At 42.5% G+C, this 23,804-nt stretch overlaps 1 protein-coding gene across 5 annotated transcripts in view; it reads right to left on the bottom strand.

The window, feature by feature from the left end:
• GMCL1 (germ cell-less 1, spermatogenesis associated) overlaps positions 1 to 23,804 on the bottom strand; it is a 178,578-nt gene that overhangs the window by 49,284 nt on the left and 105,490 nt on the right. For all 5 annotated transcript variants that reach the window (XM_068274930.1, XM_068274932.1, XM_068274931.1 and 2 more), the window contains exon 8: positions 17,281 to 17,365. In XM_068274930.1, the coding sequence (XP_068131031.1) occupies positions 17,281 to 17,365 (85 nt within the window). The remainder of the gene's footprint in view (positions 1 to 17,280; positions 17,366 to 23,804) is intronic.

The following is a 23,804-nucleotide window of genomic DNA, read 5'->3' on the forward strand; positions in this document are numbered from 1 at the left end:
AGCTACAATTCTTATTACAGCCTATAGCAGCATCCAAATCATCAGCGCAGAGCAATGTATTAGCAGTCTCTAGTGCTGAGAAAGATCATGGGAAAGCAGTGGAGCTGTGCAGCAGCCCGGAGCTGATCGGGCTTTGACAGAAAAAGCCAAGCCTGAGGGCTCTTTCACACCAGAGCCCTCTTTCGGCGTTTTAACACAAAGTCTATACTTTGCGTTAACCAAGGTAAAAGAAAGTCCATAGACTTTCATTTTACCTTTCACACCCGACGCTGCGTTTCGATGCGTTGTGGTACGACGCATCCCAGTGCATTTTATCGTCGGGAATCGCCGTTTCCCCTTCGGGTAAATTAACTACTACCGCCGCTACTCAGCGTCGCACCGCAGATTCCCGACGACACGCCGCAACGCCTGCAGGAGCCGTTCTCCTGCACGTTTTGAGTGTGTAACCGGCCTGATCGGGTCCATGCTACTGCACAGACGTACAGGCAGTGCAGAATTATTAGGCAGATTAGTATTTTGACCACATCATCCTCTTTATGCATGTTGTCTTACTCCAAGCTGTAAAGGCTCGAAAGCCTACTACCAATTAAGCATATTAGGTGATGTGCATCTCTGTAATGAGAAGGGGTGTGGTCTAATGACATCATCAACACCCTATATCAGGTGTGCATAATTATTAGGCAACTACCTTTCCTTTGGCAAAATGGGTCAAAAGAAGGACTTGACAGGCTCAGAAAAGTCAAAAATAGTAAGATATCTTGCAGAGGGATGCAGCACTCTTAAAATTGCAAAGCTTTTGAAGCGTGATCATCAAACAATCAAGCGTTTCATTCAAAATAGTCAACAGGGTCGCAAGAAGCATGTGGAAAAACCAAGGCGCAAAATAACTGCCCATAAACTGAGAAAAGTCAAGCGTGCAGCTGCCAAGATGCCACTTGCCACCAGTTTGGCCATATTTCAGAGCTGCAACATCACTAGAGTGCCCAATAGCACAAGGTGTGCAATACTAAGAGACATGGCCAAGGTAAGAAAGGCTGAAAGACGACCACCATTGAACAAGACACACAAGCTGAAACGTCAAGACTGGGCCAAGAAATATCTCAAGACTTATTTTTCTAAGGTTTTATGGACTGATGAAATGAGAGTGAGTCTTGATGGGCCAGATGGATGGGCCTGTGGCTGAATTGGTAAAGGGCAAAGAGCTTCAGTCCGACTCAGACGCCAGCAAGGTGGAGGTGGAGTACTGGTTTGGGCTGGTATCATCAAAGATGAGCTTGTGGGGCCTTTTCGGGTTGAGGATGGAGTCAAGCTCAACTCCCAGTCCTACTGCCAGTTTCTGGAAGACACCTTCTTCAAGCAGTGGTACAGGAAGAAGTCTGCATCCTTCAAGAAAAAACTGATTTTCATGCAGGACAATGCTCCATCACACGCGTCCAAGTACTCCACAGCGTGGCTGGCAAGAAAGGGTATAAAAGAAGAACAACTTATGACATGGCCTCCTTGTTCACCTGATCTGAACCCCATTGAGAACCTGTGGTCCATCGCAAAATGTGAGATTTACAAGGAGGGAAAACAGTACACCTCTCTGAACAGTGTCTGGGAGGCTGTGGTTGCTGCTGCATGCAATGTTGATGGTGAACAGATCAAAACACTGACAGAATCCATGGATGGCAGGCTTTTGAGTGTCCTTGCAAAGAAAGGTGGCTATATTGGTCATGGATTTGTTTTTGAATGTCAGAAATGTATATTTGTTAATGTTGAGATGTTATATTGGTTTCACTGGTAAAAATAAATCATTGAAATGGGTATATATTTGTTTTTTGTTAAGTTGCCTAATAATTATGCACAGTAATAGTCACTTGCACACACAGATATCCCCCTAAATAGCTAAAACTAAAAACAAACTAAAAACTACTTCCAAAAATATTCAGCTTTGGTATTAATGAGTTTTTTGGGTTCATTGAGAACATGGTTGTTCAATAATAAAATTATTCCTCAAAAATACAACTTGCCTAATAATTATGCACTCTCTATAGATAGCTCCCACCTGTGCAGTAGCACGGACCCAATCATGCTCTGCTTTTTCCACTGAAGCTACTGTACATGCATGAGCTGTCGACAATCCCTTGCTGACAGTTTTGACAGCACTGAACAGGCAAGAGGGGAAGCACAGGGCAAGCCTTCGATGGACCTTCCCTCTCCTGAAGAGAGTACCCCTTTGGAGTACTTTTTCCCTTCGGGGTTACTTAAGCTTTTAGCCATATCTGTATATGCAGTATAAAGCTCTGTGCCTAAGTCAATGTGCCAGAATGACTTCTTTCCTCAGAGGCTCACGACCCACACCTATCACTTCACCCACACCTGTCACTTCCACCTCCAAATCAAAGCAAGGTCTAAACTACATGGAGTATGCTTTCCATTTGTTAGAAATGTGTGGCTCTAGCATTGCTATTTAAATGCCAGTGTATAACTACTCTTCCCAGAGTCTCAACTTCCTGCTCTGTTTTCTGTAATATAAATGACGTGAAGTAGAGGTCTGCAGCGGGTCGGGTACCCACGGGTTACCCGCAATGCGGGTCGGGTGCGGGTCGCGGGTAGCGAGTGCGGGTCAGGTGCAGGTAGCGGTTCTGTGGATCGGGTTGCGGGTAGTCAAAACAAGCATAAGATAATTTTGTATCTTTTGCCTTCCCAAAATCTGTGAGGAATGCTGGCACCAGAATACTTTCTTGCTGGCTTGTTTACTGTTTCTCATCTTTAATCATAGCAAACTCCTTCCTCCTCTCAAGCTGACACCTCCCCTCCCCCCATACTAGTGCATATAACTGGGAACATGCCAGTGTGAAAGAGGAAAAGGTGTGATAGGAAAGCTCTGTCTGTTAGTGACTGGGGATAGTTGAAAGGACAAGAGCTAGAGAATGTTCTGGCATGTTCTCTAAAGCTGGAGGGAGGAGGCAGAGCAGCACATGGCAGTCAGAGAAGCACATACCAAATGTAACAAGAACTGCTGACAGTGTAGCTGCATCCACAGCCATCTAGCACACACAGGTATGTGTTTGCTGCATATGACAAGAATTAAATACAGTATTTTATTATCATACAGATGCAAGACAATGGGGCAGATTTATCAACACAAGTGCATGCAAAATGGAGGGACATTTGACGTGTGTGCTATTTATTTTTTATTTTTGGTTTTCTTTTGGTTGTGATAAATCTGCTCCAGTTAACTTTGATTCTGATTGGTAAGTCCTGAGTAGGTGTGCATATACAGTATATGTGTTCTCCCTGCTTAAAAGCCTTGTTGTACTTTTATGCAATCCTGATTTTCTTAATGAATTACCGTTTATTTTACTGTTGAGCTACTGTAAATAAAGAAAAGATAATGTGTAGGGTGTATATACACATTCAATTTGGATTGGCCAATTATCTTTCAATTTTACATCTCCCATGTAGTATAAGAGATTACCTACTCAATTTGCTCAGTCGTTACAGCCGCACGACACAAAGCAATCGCACATACTCGTATCCACGTTGTTACAAGACAAGATAATTTTGGCACATAATATTCTTCTGCGGCCTACACATTTTTAAACGGGAAGATCTGCCAAGCACATCATTAACAAAGGTTCTAACAGAAGTAATTGCACTTTGGGTGCATACATACACACACACACAATTTTGATTGGCCAATATTGATTGGCCCTCATACTACATGGAGGATCAAGATTGTGTGTGTATATGCACTCTTAAATCTGAAAATTATTTATATGAGCCTGGACGCAGTGTCTATGCCTTGCAACTCATAGCTGCAGCAGTGGAAGTGTCACCCTGGCCACCACAATGCATGCATGGAGATGTATTACATTAATGTGCCTGTGATTACATTAATGTACTACATCTCCCAGTGTGCACTGCAGTGGCCAGGGGGACGGGACACTTCCACTAGATGTAGTGTAGATGGGGGCAGCCTACAGCATATGGGTGCTTTGCTCTGCTATTTGTTGTTTGAGCAGGAATGTTACTTCTAGGTTTTTATCGATTTAAATAAGAGTAAAAAAAAAATAAAAAAATCTTTAAATCACTTCTTTGGTTTTCGTTTGTGTATAAAAAACGTTTTATTTACTTTACAGCTTCCCAATATTGCTTTAAATGTGTACTGTAGAAGAAAATTGAAAACGCGGGTCTGCGGGTATAAAATTCAGCTGAAAGCGGGTTGTGGGTCGGGTGCGGGTAGCAGGTCTGCGGGTATGAAAAATTGGACCCGCGCAGGCCTCTAACGTGAATATTACTAGTGGAAAAAGAGCCACTTTATAATGCAGCAATACAGTACAGAGGACTTCCTACCAGAGTGCCTCAGCGATACCTGTGCTGAGGTATAGCAGGTCAGAGTTTACCCCCCAGTAGCTTTCCTTCTGAAATGGGTTCATAATAGGATGTAACAACGGGCAGGAAGCATAAAAATGTACGCTACATTGAAAGCATTTTCAAGCTGCCTCAGAGGTCCAGACTTCAGGCTCCTTTTTATCAATACTATGCATGCACAGCCTTAGGCCAGTGAATGGGAAAATTAAAGGGAACCTAAAGTGAAAGGCCTATGGTGGCTGACATGTTTATTTCCTTGTGTGTCTGACTCAGTAGTGTCTGACTCAAACATCTGAAACAAGCATGCAGCTAATCTTTGACTACCACAAAAGTTTTGGGATAGTGTTCTGTGGACTGATGAAACAAAAATTACAACTGTTTGGGCCCATGGATGTACTGGCAGATCAGCCCATTGTGTTGAAGGGAACAACTGTCACCATTTTTCTCAGATTCCCCCCCACCCCCTTCATGCCTACATCATGGCTGATGAAGAGCCTGAGCAGAGTGCCAAGGTCCTGATACGCAGCTAGTAAGAGCAGCCAAGCTCGATGCATTACTGTCCACAGGAGCACAAGGGGAAGCTATAATGTAGGCATGAAGGGGGGACGGATCTGAGAAAGATAAACAGTTACAACAGCTGTTCCCCACAACATAATGGGCTGATCGGCCAGTACTTCGCTTCAGCTGGGAAGATCCCAGCTCTATCACGAAAATCTTAAAATTTAAAATACATTTAAAGAGACACTGGACACGGGAAAAAAAATATGATATAATAAATTGGTTGTGTGGTACGGATAATTACTAGAAAATTAGCAGCAAATAGCAAAAAAAATATTCTCATTTTTTATTTTCAGTTATATAGTGGTTTTTATAACATCATTCTCTAATATTTGCAGTTTTACACACTACTCAGCATTCAAAATGTTTTTACAGAGCAGGCCAGTGAACTATTGACCGGTCCTCTGGAGAGAAAAAGAAGATACAATGACTGACAGCTGAGATAACAAGCTTCAGAAGAAATAGCTCTCTGCAACTTTGAAAGTCATTGAGCTCAATGGCTTTTTTGCATAGATAACTGGAATTTCTTAACTCTTTCTGCAATGCAAACAATATTAGACTTGTCTTTGCTCCTAATGTTTTATTTCTTAGCTGTACTACACATACAAATCTTATTTTTTTTCCGCTTCAGTGTCTCTTTAAACATATACAAATAAGAAGTATGTTTCTTCCAAAGTAAAATGAGCCATAAATTACTTTTCTCCTATGTTGCTGCCACTTACAGTAAGTAGTACAAATTTGACATTACCGACATATTTTGGACTAGACCATCTTCTTGTGGGGGGGGGGGGGTTTCTCAGGGTTTTCTTTATTTTTTAAAGCACTTAGTGAATGGCAGTTGCTCCATCCAACTGCCAAAAAGGTGTACGATGAGCAGTGAAGTTAGCCAGCTTCTTTGTATAAATCTTTTTTTAGGGAATGTCTTTATAAAGAATAAAGGCCATGCTGAAAATCCCCCATAATGAGATAGATTAACCCAAAACATGTCGGTAATGTCAAATCTCTACTACCTACTGTAAGGGACAGCAACATATTATTATTATTATTTAGATTTACATAGCGCCAACATATTACACAGCGCTGTACAATAAATAAGGTTACAGACAATGATAACAGGGGTGACAGAACAATACAGGTAATAGACAATAGATACAACAATACAGGTAATAGCAAAAAGATAACATAGGAGAGAAGTAGTGTATGGCTCTTTGTACTCTTGAAGAAATGTACTTCCTATTTGTATGTGTTTTAAATTGTAAGATTTTCACGGCAGTTCCTTTTGAAGTTCAGCTTTTTTTTTTTTCCTCTTCTTCATAGCTACTTCTCTCATGATACATGCTTAATTTTATCTAGCCCTGATAAAACATTAATTTCGCCATATACAGGTCCTCCTCAAAAAATTAGCATATTGTGATAAAGTTCATTATTTTCTGTAATGTACTGATAAACAGATTTTCATATATTTTAGATTCATTACACACAACTGAAGTAGTTCAAGCCTTTTATTGTTTTTAATATTGAGGATTTTGGCATACAGCTCATGAAAACCCAAAATTCCTAACTCAAAAAATTAGCATATCATGAAAAGGTTCTCTAAACGAGCTATTAACCTAATCATCTGAATCAACTAATTAACTCAACACCTGCAAAAGATTCCTGAGGCTTTTAAAAACTCCCAGCCTGGTTCTTTACTCAAAACCGCAATCATGGGTAAGACTGCCGACCCGACTGCTGTCCAGAAGGCCATCATTGACACCCTCAAGCAAGAGGGTAAGACACAGAAAGAAATTTCTCAACGAAAAGGCTGTTCCCAGAGTGCTGCATCAAGGCACCTCAGTGGGAAGTATGTGGGAAGGAAAAGGTGTGGTAGAAAACTCTGCACAACGAGAAGGTGACCGGACCCTGAGTAAGATTGTGGAGAAGGACCGATTCCAGACCTTGGGGGACCTGCGGAAGCAGTGGAACTGAGTCTGGAGTAGAAACATCCAGAGCCACCGTGTACAGGCGTCGCATTCCCCAGGTCAAGCCACTTTTGAACCAGAAACAGCGGCTGAAGCGCCTGACCTGGGCTACAGAGAAGCAGCACTGGACTGTTGCTCAGTGGACCAAAGTACTTTTTTTCGGATGAAAAACTTTTGCATGTCATTCAGAAATCAAGGTGCCAGAGTCTGGAGGAAGACGGAGGAGAGGGAAATGCCAAAATGCCTGAAGTCCAGTGTCAAGTACCCATAGTCAGTGATGGTCTGGGGCGCCATGTCAGCTGCTGGTGTTGGTCCACTGTGTTTTATCAAGGGCAGGTTCAAGGCAGCTAGCCATCAGGAGATTTTGGAGCACTTCATGCTTCCATCTGCTGAAAAGCTTTATGGAGATGAAGATTTCATTTTTCAGCATGACCTGGCACCTGCTCAGTGTGCCAAAACCACTGGTAAATGGTTTACTGACCATGGTATTACTGTGCTCAATTGGCCTGCCAACTCTCCTGACCTGAACCCCATAGAGAATCTGTGGGATATTGTGAAGAGAAAGTTGAGAGACTCAAAACCCAACACTCTGGATGAGCTTAAGGCCGCTATTGAAGCATCCTGGGCCTCCATAACACCTGAGCAGTGCCACAGGCTGATTGCCTCCATGCCACGCCGCATTGAAGCAGTCATTTCTGCAAAAGGATTCCCGACCAAGTATGCTGTAGTGTCCCTTTAATGGTAAAGTATATACAATTAAGCTAGTCAGACAAAATTCAAAATTTTGTAACCACCTGCCTTATTGAGTGCCCCCCCCCCCCCCCCTGCGCCATCAAAATACCTATGACATGTGGAAGCACGGACTCCACACCACATCTCTAAAAATGTCTTGTGGTATCTGGCGTTAAGAAATTCCTGTAAGATGTGAGGTAGGGCCGGACTTGTACATCATTCAGATGCTGAGTTGGACTGAGAGATAAGGAATTTAGAAAACTTGATTCCCCAGACTAGGCCACCTTCTTCCATTGCTCCAAGGATCCGTTCTGACTTACACATCCCCAGAGGAAACACTTTTGGAGGTAGACACAGGTCAGGACAGGCACTCTGGCGGTCAGCTATACAAACAAGCTACAATGCACTGTCAGTTCTGACACCTCCTATAAACAGCATTACATTCAATGCAAATATGAAGAGAAGAAAGCACTTGCACAAAATGCAGCAGGGGTGGATGCTGCCACACTGGGCTTCCCTGCAGCATGCTCCAATGAAAGTCCACAATTTCAATCAGAAGAAAAGGAGGAGATGGGCACAGCTGCTAAAACACCCTCTCAGGTCTCTGATGAAGCAGGGCTAGTGCCTGCGAAACAGCTGTCAGACTTGTTCTTTCCCCCGCTGTAAGCTTTTTTTATGTCAACCCAGCCACAATAAAGGGTGTTTTAGCTGTGCCCATCTCCTTCTTCTCTTTTGATTGAAACAGCATTACATGTTTTCAATATTTGTGCTACAGTGGCTCTTCTGTGGAATCAAACTAGACTGGCCAGCATTTGCTCTCCACATACAATGATTGGCACAATCATTCATCCAACCACACAAGCCCGCTGCCTGGGTGTCACCCTGGACTCGGCCCTCTCCTTCACCTCCCACATCCAAACCGTAGCTAGGGCCTGCTATTTCCACTTACGCAACATCTACAAGATCCGGCCTTTCCTGACCCCAGACACTGCCAAACTCCTTGTTCATGCCCTCATCATCTCCCGCCTGGACTACTGCAACTCCCTCCTGTCAGGCCTCCCTCAAAAACACATAGCCCCCCTACAATCCATCATGAACGCAGCAGCCAGACTCATCTACTCCTCCCACCGCTCTGTTTCCACGACTCCCCTACGCAAATCCCTTCATTGGCTTCCAATTCACTTTAGAATTAGCTTCAAGATTAGTAAAGTCCACACCACGACTGACCCCTTTAAACCAATTCAGCTCCCTCTTGATATGTTATCTTGTATACTACAAGACTTAGATCTTAGATTCTGGATAACTGTGGGTATCTTATATTTATCTGATATTGTGAATCAAAGAGACAACAAGATATACTCGTTTAAGAATTACAAAGAATATTTAATCTCCCTGCGACGGAAATCTTTACATACTCACGTATAAAACATCTATTTAGCAAAAGAATTGGAAATACCGGTAGTTTCCAGACATATATGGGTCAATCAACTCTCAGCCCTAAATATTAAAGGAGGGATATCCCTTTGATATAAGGAATTGCTTCATGGTAAACAAGCACTGCTTAATAAATATATCCGATCTTGGGCAGAAGATCTGAATTGTAATATGAACACAACAGATATATCATATGCAGCTAAGACATTAACGTCTCTTTCTTCCTGCAGTAATCATCGTGAAACCTTTCACAAAATATTGATGAAGTGGTACTATACACCAACCAAAATAGCGAAGTTCACGGGATCTCCTTCCTCTTCAGCACAATGTTGGAGAGGCTGTGGCCAACAAGGATCTTTAAAACATATTATATGGGCCTGTCCACTAATAGACACATTTTGGTCCTCTATATCCCATATAATTAATAAGATAGCCAAACAACCAATTAAATTATCCCCACAACTGGCATTACTGCACATAGGGATAGAACAGATTCCCCTCTTAGACAGATTAACAATCACCCACATCCTATGTGTAGCAAGAACACTAATATTAAATAACTGGGGAACAGCAGAGATTCCTACATACCTTCAGCTCAAACAACAAGTAGAACTTAACCTGCAAATGGAACAACATATTAGGAACTCTAGAGGTCCTGGAAGAACCCCTTACACACTAGAAATATGCTGGCCTCCAGATACTACTACACCACTGGTATAAATATATGTTGAAATCTCAGTGCAAGAGCCAAACCACTGTTACAGCTCTGTAAGTCTGACGTCACTTTCTATAAATGTATGAAGTATCGATAGGAGCTATTATTATTATTAACTATTATCAATGACCAAACAATGATTAGCCACGCTAAGTGTATACCAATAATAAATATAACTAAGTACTACCCTCCTCTTCTTCCCCAGTCAATCCCCCCTGCTGACAACCTTCTGTTCATTAGATAAAGTTAGCTACACAGTTATTCAGTAAGGATTGTGTGTCTGAACGATTGTGTACTGCCCAGGCGAGATATGGCCTTTTTTCTCTTTTTTTTCCTCTTTTTTTTATTTTTTTTTTTTATTTCTATCTGTATCAACGTAATTTCTTTATTCAACTAACCAGATATTTGTATCAGCCTATATACAACACAAATGGAAAGCTGTTTCATTTATCCTTGCTATATTCTTGTTATAATTTTTTATATTCTATATCCTACATGCTATTTGCTATTTCACTGCACTGATTTGTACCTTTTTGATTAATAATCAATAAAAATTCATTGAGAAAAAAAAAAGAATTAGCTTCAAGATCCTATGTTTGGCCTACAAATCCATACACAAGTCCTGCCCAACCTACATCTCTGACCTGGTCAGCAGATATACACCTGGCCGCCCACTTCACTCCTCCAACAACCTCCTCTTAACCACCCCACGCATCTCGCACTCCCATGCACGACTTCACTAGAGCTGCCCCCATCCTGTGGAACTTTCTCCCACTGCCCATCAGGCTTGCTCCCACCTTAAACACCTTCAAAAAAGCACTCAAAACTCACTTCTTCAAGGAGGCCTACATCAACTCAACACTGCCCTAATCCTTTCTGCCAATAACTCAATAACTTCTTGCTGCACTCCCTCCTTTTGTGTCACCAACCCCTCCCTCTAGATTGTAAGCCTTTGGCAGGGCCCTCTCCCCTTGTGTATCATACTTGACTGTGTGCACTTTACACAGAATTTGGAACTTGTACTTTTTACCACTACCACTTCAGTTTATGATCTGGCATTGTACTACTGTCTGCATTGTGTTGTGTATCTTTTTGCTATTTCCTGCATTGTTGTATCTATTGTCTATTACCTGTATTGTTCTGTCACCCCTTTTATCCCTGTCTGTTACCCTATTTATTGTACAGCGCTGCGTAATATGTTGGTGCTATATACATCTAATAAATAATAATAATAACAATAACAACAACAACGAGCCTTGGGAACCCATGATCTTGATGGGAACCCTTCACATGATCTGCAGTTTTGGAGATGCTCTGATTCAATAAACTAGCCATCATAATGTAGTCTATGTCCAAATTACTTACCAATTTTGTTTTTTATTTTTTTTTAACTTCCAACACAAAACCTTTAAGAACTAACCACTTTGTTGCTGCCTCTTAACAGGGGTCATTGGTATGTGATGATTGAGGTTATTCACTTCACCTGTAAATGGTTTCAGTGTTGTGACAGAGTGCAGTGTCCTTCCAAGAAATGTTTGCCTGTGCAACTTTGCTTACAGCACAGCATAAGAGGGGGATAAGTAGAAGGAGAGCCGATGACAGCCAGGTGCTCACCAAAATTAGCCCGGGAGGTGCGCTCCACTTAAAAGGCCTGGGGAGAGCACTGGAGAGATGTAGGAGTGTGAACACATGCGTTTTCAGTAAACACTGAGGATGATTTATCAGAACCAGAGCAAACATGGCAAAGATGCCAACATCATGGTCTGATTGGTCACTCAGCAACTGCTTCACATTTGCATCTATTTGGTACCAGTTTGTTCAAAGAACTAGTTTTTAGTAAATCTACTCATATTCCTGCATCCTACCCCCACAGCTTCCTCATATTAGGCCTGCTGTTTCACTCCAAATTTCTGTTCTGTTGGATGTTATTCTCTTTTTCCTTTTATATAAATGAATTTTGAAGCAACAGCTTTGCACATCAGGGAAAAAAAATGTTGACCTCATACAAAAAAAAAAAAAATTACACATATTACACATATATATATATATATATATATATATATATATATATATATATATATATATATATATATATATATATATATATATATATATATATATATATATATATATATATATATATATAGTATCTTGCTGCCCATAGAAACTTAAAGGCTTTCAAATATTTTCATTTTGTTGATAAGAAAATGAAACGGGTCACTTTGGGTCAAAATCATTGAAAGCCTCTGCAACCTGTTACTGTATTTATTATCCGAGGGGATTCATTTAGGGGAATAATTTACATTCAAAGAAAACTAGATCAAAAGTGGACTTGTCAGAATCGTGTCCTTTTACAGCTAAATCCCGATTGGTTTGCTTTGCGAAATGTCACATTCTTTGCTCCTGTTCTCCTTTCACCTGCTTTGCAAAAGCAACCAGCCTAGATCACAGCAGCATGGGGAGGACTTTTAAGTGCTTGGTGGGCACTTTGTCCAGTTATGAAGCATGGAGTCTGTCCACTGAGAACACAGATGGTCAAGTGCTTCTGTAATAACTTGACTGCACAAATGAAAACTATTCTAAAATTAGTGAATGGAGTGACTCCTGTAATCCACTCCTGTAAAAATTCTGGTTAGTCACATAAAAAAAAAAAAAAAAAAAAAGGTGGTACAATGTTCACCTATGAATAGTAATGTAAGACATGACCTCTGAGGAAACGGGTGTGGCCCAGGATACGTGTCAATCCAGGAACAGTGGACACCACTCCTTGCCCAGGTATACCTTTGCTTCTTTATACATTACTGATCGTGTAACTTGCATCTCTCCTCCAATTCTTGACCTATTTACTCCAGTATTCTCCACTTAACTGTGGCAGTCTTGCACAAACTCTCACATGGTTCTATATACACTGGTTGTGGTCTGTATCTTGGACTCTATTGCTATCTATGTTTTATATTAGGTCTACATGGGCTGTGGCACTATGCACTTTATAGTGATTTGAATTTAATTATGCACATGCACTTTGCAGTGTTTGGGTCTGATGTCCACTTCTTTCTGCCAGACTGGTGGTCTCCCTACATGCGCACACATAATATTTATATATTTTTTTCACTTGCTTCGAGATATTAGGAACTCTTATTGCTAAATTTGTGTTATTGCAACATATGATTAATCATTTAAGAGCTGTGATTTGTGGGATGGTTTATACAAGTCTATTGTGATTAGGCATAATATACCAGTATAGTTATTGGCAAATTATATTGATATGCAGATTGTGTTGTCACCCCACCCTTCCCCTCATTTTTAAATTGTTTGAATGCCCCATTTCATGTTATAATGGCACTAACTTATTCACATTATCCTGGTTCGATTTATGGTGCTCTTCTCTTGAATATAAACTGTTCTCATCAGAACTATTTGCACAGGAAATGCAAATACCTTCATTAATATAATATTAGGCTGGTGCTGACCTATATGTTGTACATAGTCATGTAAGGGTCAGGGGATACTTGAATTTGTCAGTCTCTGTAGAGGTTCTGAGATTATAAGCATGCAAGAACACGCATAAATCTGAACAGGCATTTACTGAATATAACAATGCTTTACAAGGATTAAAATTGCTCATATTTACCATATTCGTTTATAAATTTGGTCCATGTTTTCCTCTACCTTATTCACATTCTTACATTTATCACAGGTGGCAACATCTTTACTGCTAACGAGTTCAGTGTTCTCCACAGGCCGTTTAAAGGGGAACTGAAGTAAGATGTATAAGGAGGCTGCCATATTCATTTCCTTTTTATCAATACCAGTTGCCTGGCAGCCCTGCTGATACTCTGTCTCTAATATTATTATTAATTATTATTTATTGCATTTATAAAGCGCCAACATATTACGCAGGGCTAATACTATTAGCCATAGCCCCTGAACAAGCATGCAGCAGATCAGGTGTTTTAGACTTTAAAGTCAGATCTGACAAGACTAGCTGCATGCTTGTTTCTGGTGTTATTCAGATACTAATGCAGAGAAATAGAACAGCAGGGCTGCCAGGCAACTGGTATGGATTATAAGGAAATAAATATGGCAGCCTCCGTATACCTCTTCCTTCAGTTCACCTTTAAGCCAGGTGCTCCACCCATATAGTTTTGGTGAGCACCCGGCTGTCATCGGCTCACCTCCTCCTATGCTGCAAGCTGAGTTGAGCACAGAAGCACCGGCCCTGCCTTCTCTCATCACGCCCCACCCGGCTAATTTTTCATGCCACCCGGTTGGAAAGAAAATTCTGAGGAGAACACTGGAGGTGCAGCACTGCAGAATGTTTGTTTGTTATTTGTTCTGAAGTGACCAGAAACAACAGCGGTTATCTGAGCGTGCTCTGGAGCAGATGGCTGCATAACTAACTAGCCTAGGCTAAACATCACTGGGTGGGCAGGTTACATACCAATGTACAGCAATAGACATAGGAAGTGTTTTTAATGCTAAAACCAGGATAATGAACCTAAAATTGTGTATCTTGAATAATGTTTTGCATTATACCAGTGTACATGTTGTTGCAGTGCCTCTAAGTTACATAGAAAAGTGAAAGAATATTTGAAAAGCATTTATACACACACGTAGGAGGCACCTCTAACAAATCCGTGCAAGTCAAGGGGAACTTTAGGGGATGTTACCAATAATAGGGGGTTACTCTGCAACACCCCTCTCTCATAAACTGGTACTTGCTATAATAATGCTGAGAAGCACTCACATGATACTCTACCATATTAATTGTACAGGTAAAGAAGTACTAAATATTACATGTTTAAGAGCCCATTATGTCAATACTAGCATTTATTTCATAAGCTTATAAGAGGAAAAAGAACTTCTCTGTACTGATGTTGCCCACAAATGCTGTCACTAACATTACATGACAGGAAATTGTGGCAGCTAGGCAATCGGAGCAGTCTCAACCAAGAGAAGTGGGGAAAAGGAGGAGGCAGGGGTCACTGTGGCACCCCGACTGAGGTGTTGTGCTCTTTATCTATATACAGACACAATATTCAGATTTAATTTGGTTATAAACAGATATAGAATATTGAAACCTGTGCTTGCCATTTAAAAGTTGCTTAGAAATAATTAAGGGAACAGGGAGAAATTGGCAGAGCTCCTAATCGCATCTGAAAGGACTACCAACAGAGGTGTGCAGAGCCCACTAGAGGCTAAATACACACCTTGGGCCATATGCAATTGACTTTTGCACCTGCATTTTTTCCTGGGAGATACTTTTTCAGCTTTGGTTTAAAATAACTTTTCAGTACTTTTCCCCTAAAAAAAAGTACCAAAAAGTAGATGAAAAAGTACTATCAAAATTATTTTGAGTGTTTGCTTGCTTTCTAGCGTCTTAAAAAGCATTTTATTTACAGGTTTAAAAATATCACCAAGGAGTAAACACAGGTGAAAAAATGTATTGCATATGGGCCCTTGTATTCAAAAACAGATGCAAACTATGCACTAAACCCTAAACTCAGATTAAAACAGAATGCAATCTGAAATAAATGGATGCAGCTAGCCATAAGAATGAAGAAATTATTAAACAGCCTTAACCCCCTTGCCATTCCAATTATTGCGGCAAGGGGGCAGCGCAGCAATTTTTTTTAAAATCCTGTAGCTAGTCTAGCGCTAGCTACATGAAAGCCGCTGAGCAGCGGCGTCCCCCCACCCACTCCGATCTCCTCCGGCGATCAGAGAAAGCAGGAAATTCCATTCAGAACGGGATTTCCTGCAAGGCTTCCCCCGTCGCCATGGACGACGGGGCGATCGTCGGGACGTCAGAGGGAATCCCGATCCACCCCTCAGCGCTGCCTGGCACTGATTGGCCAGGCTGCGCAGGGGTCTGGGGGGGCGATTTGGCGCAGCGTGTAGTGGCCGCGATCGCGTACCACACGCAGCTAGCAAAGTGCTAGCTGCATGTAGGAAAAAAAATTGTGAAAAATCGGCCCAGCAGTGCCAGAGCAATCCTCCTGCGCGAGTTACCCCAAGCTCAGCTCGGGATAACCGGCAAGGAGGTTAAAGGAAACATCCAAAGACTTAAAAAAAAAATCCACTTACTTGAGGCTTCCTCCAGCCCGTGGCAGCCGTCCTGTGCCCTCGCCACACCTCGGGTTGGCGTCTTCTGCGCTCCACGGCACGGGTCACGTGGTCCGGCCGACGTCATGAGGTCTGTACTGCGCAGGTGCAGTAGTTCTGTGCCTGTGCAGTACAGACTTGACGTCGGTGGGACGACGTGACCCGCGCCGTGGAGCACAGAAGACGCCGACCCGGCGAGGTCGGCTTCTGCAGCGGAGAAGACCAGGAGCCTCGGGAGCTGTGGTGAGGGCACAGGAAGGCTGCCACGGGCTGGAGGAAGCCCCAGGTAAGTGGATATTTTTTTTTTCCTTAGACAATTCCTTTAAAGGGACACTTAAAGAGGAACTCCAGTGAACATTTTAGTGTTGGCAGGTGATGCAGTGGCTGCATGGTTTTTGGCAGTTGGAAACAGCTGTAATGCTAGGTACACACCATACAATTTTCTGTTAGATTCTTCTGTTAGATTTACCTACAACATGGAAAAAAGCTATCTGGCAGGTAAATCTAAGAGAAAATCTAACAGAAAATTGTATGGTGTGTACATAGCATAACTGCTATTTTCCACAATGCAACAAGGTTCACAGACAGAAAACTGCCAAAAAAAGGGGGTATCAGCTACTGATTGGGATAAAGTTCAATTTTTGGTCAGAGTTTCTCTTTAAGTCTGAAAAAAACCCACACAGTTTTACTCACCTGCGGCTTCTACCAGCCCCCTGCAGCCATCCTGTGCCCTCGCAGTCTCGATCGGATCCTCCTGTCCCCCGCCTCCAGCTACATTCGTTTTTGGCGACAGGCCTGGCCATGCATCTGCTTCTACGTGTTCCTGTCCGCAATAGCGGCCTCTATGCTGCGAATGCGAAGAAGCAGACGCGTGACCAGGCCTGTTGCCGAAAACAAAAGTAGCTGGCGGCAGGGGACAGGAGGATCCGATCGAGACTGCGAGGGCACAGGACAGTTGCAGGGGGGGCTGGTAGAAGCCACAGGTGAGTAAAACTGTTTTTTTTTCAGACTTAAGTGGGGGAAAGAAAAGAAAATTGGTTATTACCAATTTACTGGTGGTGTTTCTCTTGGGAACACTTAAAGGGACTTTTAAGTGTTCCCAAGAGAAACACCACCAGTAAATTGGTAATAACCAACTCCCCTTTTCCTCTTCAAGTTATGGTAATGTTGCAGTAAAGTCACTTGTTTTAAAAGGGTCTGTAGGGCAGTGACCTCATCACAACACAGCAATACTGAATTATAGGAGTGCTGACAGTGCCTTGCAGCGAGACTAAGTCTCTGCAGCCTGAAAAGAATGATGCCTCATGAAAGTCAGAAGTTACTTCCTGGATTAGGGAGGAAAGTGGGAAACAGTCACATGACCTGTGCATATGACGCAGCCACAGCAGCAAACAGCCATAACAGGTATCCTCTTACCTTTTTTAAAGCTGTATACACATCCATCTCTACCTGCATCACAAGTAGGTCTGGAGAGGAGATCAGCTGCTTCATCATATGGATGCTACAAAACAGGAATAAATCATGTTCGTTTTAATAGTAAGAGCCTACAATGCACTGAAAAGAGAATTGGAACACATCTGACAATTAACAGGCACAGAACCTAAATTACATGTTTTTATGCAGTTTAATTTTAGCTGAACTATGCTGACTGCTGTGGAGGCTTGAATTTTTTTTCCTTTCAGACACTTCTGTCCATTTTACTATATGCTGGGGGAAGGAGGAAGAAGGAGACACAAACGTAGATAAAGGTGCTCACACCTGTGTTAACTGCTACCAAGGCACTTTTGTATTGACCTGACAAAACGGGCCAGCACCCATGAAATGCATTGTCTTACGTGCACAATGTGCATAAATAAAATGTATACTTACCTTTGGGGTTTGCCCTTGAAGGAGGTAAGATTTATTTACTGCTAATCTATATACATCCCTGATATTAGATATACAGGGCGCCTCCAACAGTATTCTAGAGTAGAGTGTGTGTGTGTGTGTGTGTTTTTCAAATACGAAGTGTCAGGTAAGTGCAAAGTGAAACACTGGTAATTAAAATTGTTTACTAGCAGCACCACCCGTCACCTAACGCATGCGGCCATGCTGCAACATATACTCCGATTACAAGTAGAATGAGTTAGTAAAAATTATTGGAATATGCGCATCAGTTTATATCATAAAGGAATAAAGTGTATTCATAATAATGAATAATTTATTGCTATCTAAGGGTACGCTCTATATACTGTATTGGAACAGAAGTACGAAACTGATGTAATTGAGAGTCTTAATGTGCCTTTATGTGCAGGACGCTAGTGAAATGTCCATGTTAACCTACAGTATATTGATTCAGTATAATTACACCAGTGGACACTGCATCTTATACAATCAGGTGACTAACAAATAAGAGATGAACTGCCGGTTTTCCTCCCATTTAAACCTACCCACATTTCTCTGTCATTCCAGTCCAATTTAAGAAAGCTGGCAGTGAGTGGGTGCAATGAGTTGGTGGGTGGTGCTCTGCAGCATGAGGAATCTCTGGACCACAGCCAGCGCTGCCTCCAGTGGCTAGTGTCTGGGTATGGTTTAGCTGTGAGACAGAGCCAGGGCCGGGTAAGGACATTTTACCGCCCCAGTCCCACTGTCACCAACTCTGCCACTGCCCCCCCCCCCCCCCCCCACCTCATCCTGTATGCTCCCCCTGTCCCATTTGTTTCCCTGGTCTTGTGCTTTCATCTTGTGCTCCCCTTTGCTCCCTGGTGCCCTAAATCCAGCCATAAATGTGGCAAGTTGCAAAGATACCATTTAATGATAAACAGGTGTATGATTCAAGTCCATTCCACCCTATGGTGATAGGAGGGACAAATTATTGGAAGCCTGGAGGCAGCTATGTATCCTAGGAGATGATGCAAGTCTGGCTTGACAAGCACAATACAAGAAACTATGCACTAACACAGAATAAGCTCATTCTAACTGGCACATAATGATGTAAAGCATGATTCATTGCTGCTTGTTGAGCAGCTATACTTGAGGAATTTGATTGCCTTGGCTGCCAAGTTACTGTCATGGATTTTATGCTCAGTGTAAATGGTCATATAGAACAGCAAGTACCCAGACTAGATTCAATTACGGTTACTCAGAATAGTGTGTTCATTCCTGGTTTGACATATGTAGTTTTAAAATGCTTGTATTCTACTTAGGCGTTCAATTCTCCACGACACACAAAGTGAGTGTGTCTGGGGTAAAGCATGGCAATCACACCAGTGCCTAGGAGGTAGTCTATGCTTCAGAAAAGGCTTTCTGTTATGGAGGACAGGATATATTGGTATATGGAAGTCTGCATACTACAATTAACAGGACTATAATAAAGTTTGCATATATTAATCCTGTCTTACAGCTTTTTCATTTCAATACACATCTTATATACTAATAGGCAGCTGTAATACACATGGCATGAACGCAGCGCGCACATATTACAACTGCTGACTATTGTGCTCATGGTGGGGGATGGGGCGCGCATGAGGGACTAGGGCTATGCAGCAGGCGCACGTGGCCAGGGCTCTGCGGCGGGCGCCCACAGAGGAGAGGAGACATTGTGACAGGCGTGCGCATTTGGCTGTGTGTGGTTTATACTTAAGAAGAATGGGGAAATGACTGGTTTAAAGAGGACCTGAAGAGAAAGGAATATACTGCCATCTTCATTCTTAAACACTCCACTAGCTGCATGCTTGTTTCTGGATGTGTAACTCAAAAACAACTTAAAGCGGTATAGTCACCATAAAAATTAAATTTCAACAGCAACTGGTGTGAGTGTATTAAGTGATAAAGATGCTAATCCTGCATTCAAAACTTTTTCTGCTGTTATGATTTGGAGTTATCACATACTTAAGGAACACTGGCCCTTTAGTAGTTGTGCCAAAGAATTGCATGCTGGGGGTTCTTTTCATCTATAATCTATTGCTCCTCTTCCCTTTATTTCCCTGCCAGCTTCTTATCTGAAACCTAATCCCCTACTCACTTGTGTTTAGAAGCAAGACTGAGGCGACTCAGCGATTGGAGGAGTTAAGAAAAAAAAAGTAAATGACATCACGAGTTAGCCTTAACTGTGGGCAAAAGACATGGCCCCCACCAGGAACAGAATTCTCGTAATTTACTATATAACATTCCTTGAAATCAAAACATGGACAGTATAGTACAGGTGTTATGTAAGTAGATCAAGTATTTATCTGCTTATATATGTGGTTTTTTTGCCTGGCATAGTATGGCTGATCCTACTGCTTTAAAGTGAAAGCTCAGCATGACAGTCAGGAAACTGCCATGGTTTATAAATGAATGAAGATGGCAGCCTCCATATTCCTCTCACTTCAGGCTCCCTTTAATGCATTAAATTCAGTTATGCAAAGAAAGTGAGAATAAACGAATGAGCAGGGCTGTGGAGTCGGTACAAAAAACTTCCGACTCCCAACTCCTCAGTTTATGAAACCACGACTCCGACTCCGGGTACACAAAATGGCTCAGACTCCGACTCCTTAGTCTAATACTTAACAGGGCTGTGGATTTTGTACAAAAATCAGACTCCTCCGACTCCCGACTCCTCAGTTTATGAAATCAACGACTCCGACTCCAACTCCAGGTACCCAAAATTGCCCCGACTCAGACTCCTCAGCCCTGCAAATGAGATAAATAATTATACCCATAGCTCCACTCCCAAATAGGCATTTTCTGGAATTCCATTATAGCATTTGGAGTTTAAAAGGTTAAAAATCTAGGCTTAAAGTTTTGACGGACTCAGGTGAATAAGAACAGTTTTTAATGCTTATTCAGTTCCAATACAGACAATTCTTGAACTACTAAACTTTGTCATTGTTCCCAGGACTCAAAAGTGTTACACAGGAGTGTGATGCTCTCTAATATGCGTTATGGAGACTTATTCTACAGTTGACTGCAGAGAAAAACGTAATTTAGAACCATGGCCCTTATTTAATTCACAGTGTGAAACTGGCCTTAGGAGAAAAAAGTAAACAAGGGTTGCAGCGATACAGTGTGTCGAGCCCACCGCATCGCCAGAAACGGGCCTTCAGGGAAAACCACGTTAGTACACAGTCTTCCCTGTCTGGCCACCAGCCAAGCAGGAAGTGACGCGCGCTTGCCGTCACTTCCTACTTCAGGTATGTGGAAGTGCACTGAAGCGTATTGTTAAAATATGCTTCCGCACATGCGCGCCGCTGCAACCAACATTTTTTAAATCTCTGTGTCACCATGGACATAGACTAACATGACTTCTGGCCCGAAGCAAGTATGTGCATTAACATAGTTTTGTCCTAGCATCAGGGATACGGTGAAAACATCACTTCCGTTGTGCCGTACTGTGGGAGTATGAAAGTCTCCATAGACTTTCATTGCACGGCGGAGGGGTGTGGTAAAAATACTGCACCACCCTGGTGTGAATGGGCCCTGAACTCTTAACCTTACAGTGATAAAAATGAAACCACTTAATTCCCAAGTAGGATAGGAACTGTATAGGCACAATAATCAATAATTATTGATCAATAATAATCACCTTACATGATATTTAAAAACGAATCAACAGTAATACTTTGCAATTATCTCATATACACAGATGCCTGCAAATAAATACCACTTGATTGTTTTTGGAAGTAAAAGAGGTTTGTTCAGACAGGTAAGGAAAGAGGTTCTGATAAGATGCACCTGCCCTCTTTACTCCCTTCTCTTTTATAATAAACCTGGATGATTGATCAAGTGGACCGCACAATTGTATAGCAATTGTATGACGAGTTTAGAACGGGTGTGGCTGGATCATGCCTGCACTCTCTAAAGCAGTGGTCCTCAAACTAAGGCCCGCCGGCCGAATGCGGCCCCCTGAGGCTTTTTTATCGCGCCCCCCCCCCCCCCTTTTGGAAGTAAAAGAGGTTTGTTCAGACAGGTAAGGAAAGAGGTTCTGATAAGATGCACCTGCCCTCTTTACTCCCTTCTCTTTTATAATAAACCTGGATGATTGATCAAGTGGACCGCACAATTGTATAGCAATTGTATGACGAGTTTAGAACGGGTGTGGCTGGATCATGCCTGCACTCTCTAAAGCAGTGGTCCTCAAACTAAGGCCCGCCGGCCGAATGCGGCCCCCTGAGGCTTTTTTATCGCACACACACACACACACACACACACACACACACACACACACACACACACACACACACACACACACACACACACACACACACACACACACACACACACACACACACACACTGTATTCCTTACAGATTCGTCCCTCTGCGTCTTTAAAGAGGAACTCCAGTGAAGATAATGTAATAAAAAAAGTGCTTCATTTTTTACCATAATTATGTATAAATGATTTAGTCAGTGTTTGCTCATTGTAAAATCTTTCCTCTCCCAGATTCACGTTCTGACATGTATTACATGGTGACATTGTTACTGTGGGCAGATTATGTAGCTGTTTCTAGCTGGTCTGGCTTTAACAGACAGCTATAAGCAGCTATTTCCTGTCTGTGAACATTGTTACATTGTGGCAGTTTGCCCAGAGTACCGTATGGTACCAGAGCCTCTTGTGGGAGGGGTTTCAGCACAAAATCAGTCATACAGCGCCCCTTGATGGTCTGTTTGTGAAAATCATTATTTTTCTCATGTAAAAGTGGGTATCAGCTACTGATTGGGATAAAGTTCAATTCTTGGTCGGAGTTTCTCTTTAAATATTAGTGGCTTGCATATATAATAGCATGGAAGCCAGAAAGCAGTCATTCACTGGCTTCCAATAAACACCCTGTAGGGTTGGATCATTTGCAATTCATGCGATTACTGGTGAAAGGGAGTACTTTGTTTTTTGTTATGGTTTTTTTTTTTTGGGGGGGGGGGGGGGGGGGGGAATTGTATTTCAGGCTACTGGGAAAAGTGGGTACCAAGTGGTGGGGATGACTTGTAACAAGCATAATCACATATTTTTGGTCAGTGTGGTGCAGGAATGTTATGGTTACGTTGCGAAGGGGAAATGGAGGGTTGTACTGCATATGTTTCTATATGGATTGCGTGTGTTTGGGTAAGATTGTGCTGCAGGCTTCTGGGTGACATTATGGCTCACATATGACTTCCTATGTTAGGGTCACAAGATCTACATTTGCTGTGTTGGGGGAATACTATCTGCACATGTGTCAAGGGCATAACATCTGTTCTGGTTAAATGGTAGACATGAGGGCTGCCCATGTTAATAGGCGCTGTCTACAATACCTAGGCTCAATGTTACGCATTTCTACATCATTTCATGTATACTCCGGCCCCCCAGCAGTCTTAAAGGGACACTTAAGTAAAAAAAAAAAAAAAAAATGAGTTTTCAGTGTTCTCCCCAGAATTTTTTTCCAGCCGGGTGGCATGAAAAAGTAGCCGGGTGGGTTGAGATGAAAATGCAGGTCAACTCTGCTTACAGCATAGGAGGATGTGAGGAGGTGAGCCGATGACAGCCGGGTGGTCACCAAATCTAGCCGGGTGGAGCACCCGGCTAAAAGAGCCTGGGGAGAACACTGAGTTTTACTCACCTGGGGCTTCCAATAGCCCCCTGCAGCTGTCCGGTGCCCTCGCCATCTCCCTCCGATCCTCCTGGCCCCGCCGGCAGCCACTTCCTGTTACGGTGACAGGCTGGGGACGCGAGTGATTCTTCGCGTTCCTGGCCACAATAGCACCATCTATGCTGCTATAGCATATATCATATAGCAGCATAGAGGGTGCTAATGTGTCTGGGAACGCGAAGAATCACTCATGTCCCCAGCCTGTCAGCTCCTGTCACCGAAACAGGAAGTGGCTGCCGGCGGGGCCAGGAGGATCGGAGGGAGACGGCGAGGGCACCGGAGAGCTGCAGGGGGCTATTGGAAGCCCTAGGTGAGTAAAACTCATTTTTGTTGTTTGACTTAAGTGTCCCTTTAAGT

Source organism: Hyperolius riggenbachi, chromosome 3 (genome assembly GCF_040937935.1).
Source record: "Hyperolius riggenbachi isolate aHypRig1 chromosome 3, aHypRig1.pri, whole genome shotgun sequence".
NCBI classification, from domain to species: Eukaryota; Metazoa; Chordata; class Amphibia; order Anura; family Hyperoliidae; genus Hyperolius; species Hyperolius riggenbachi.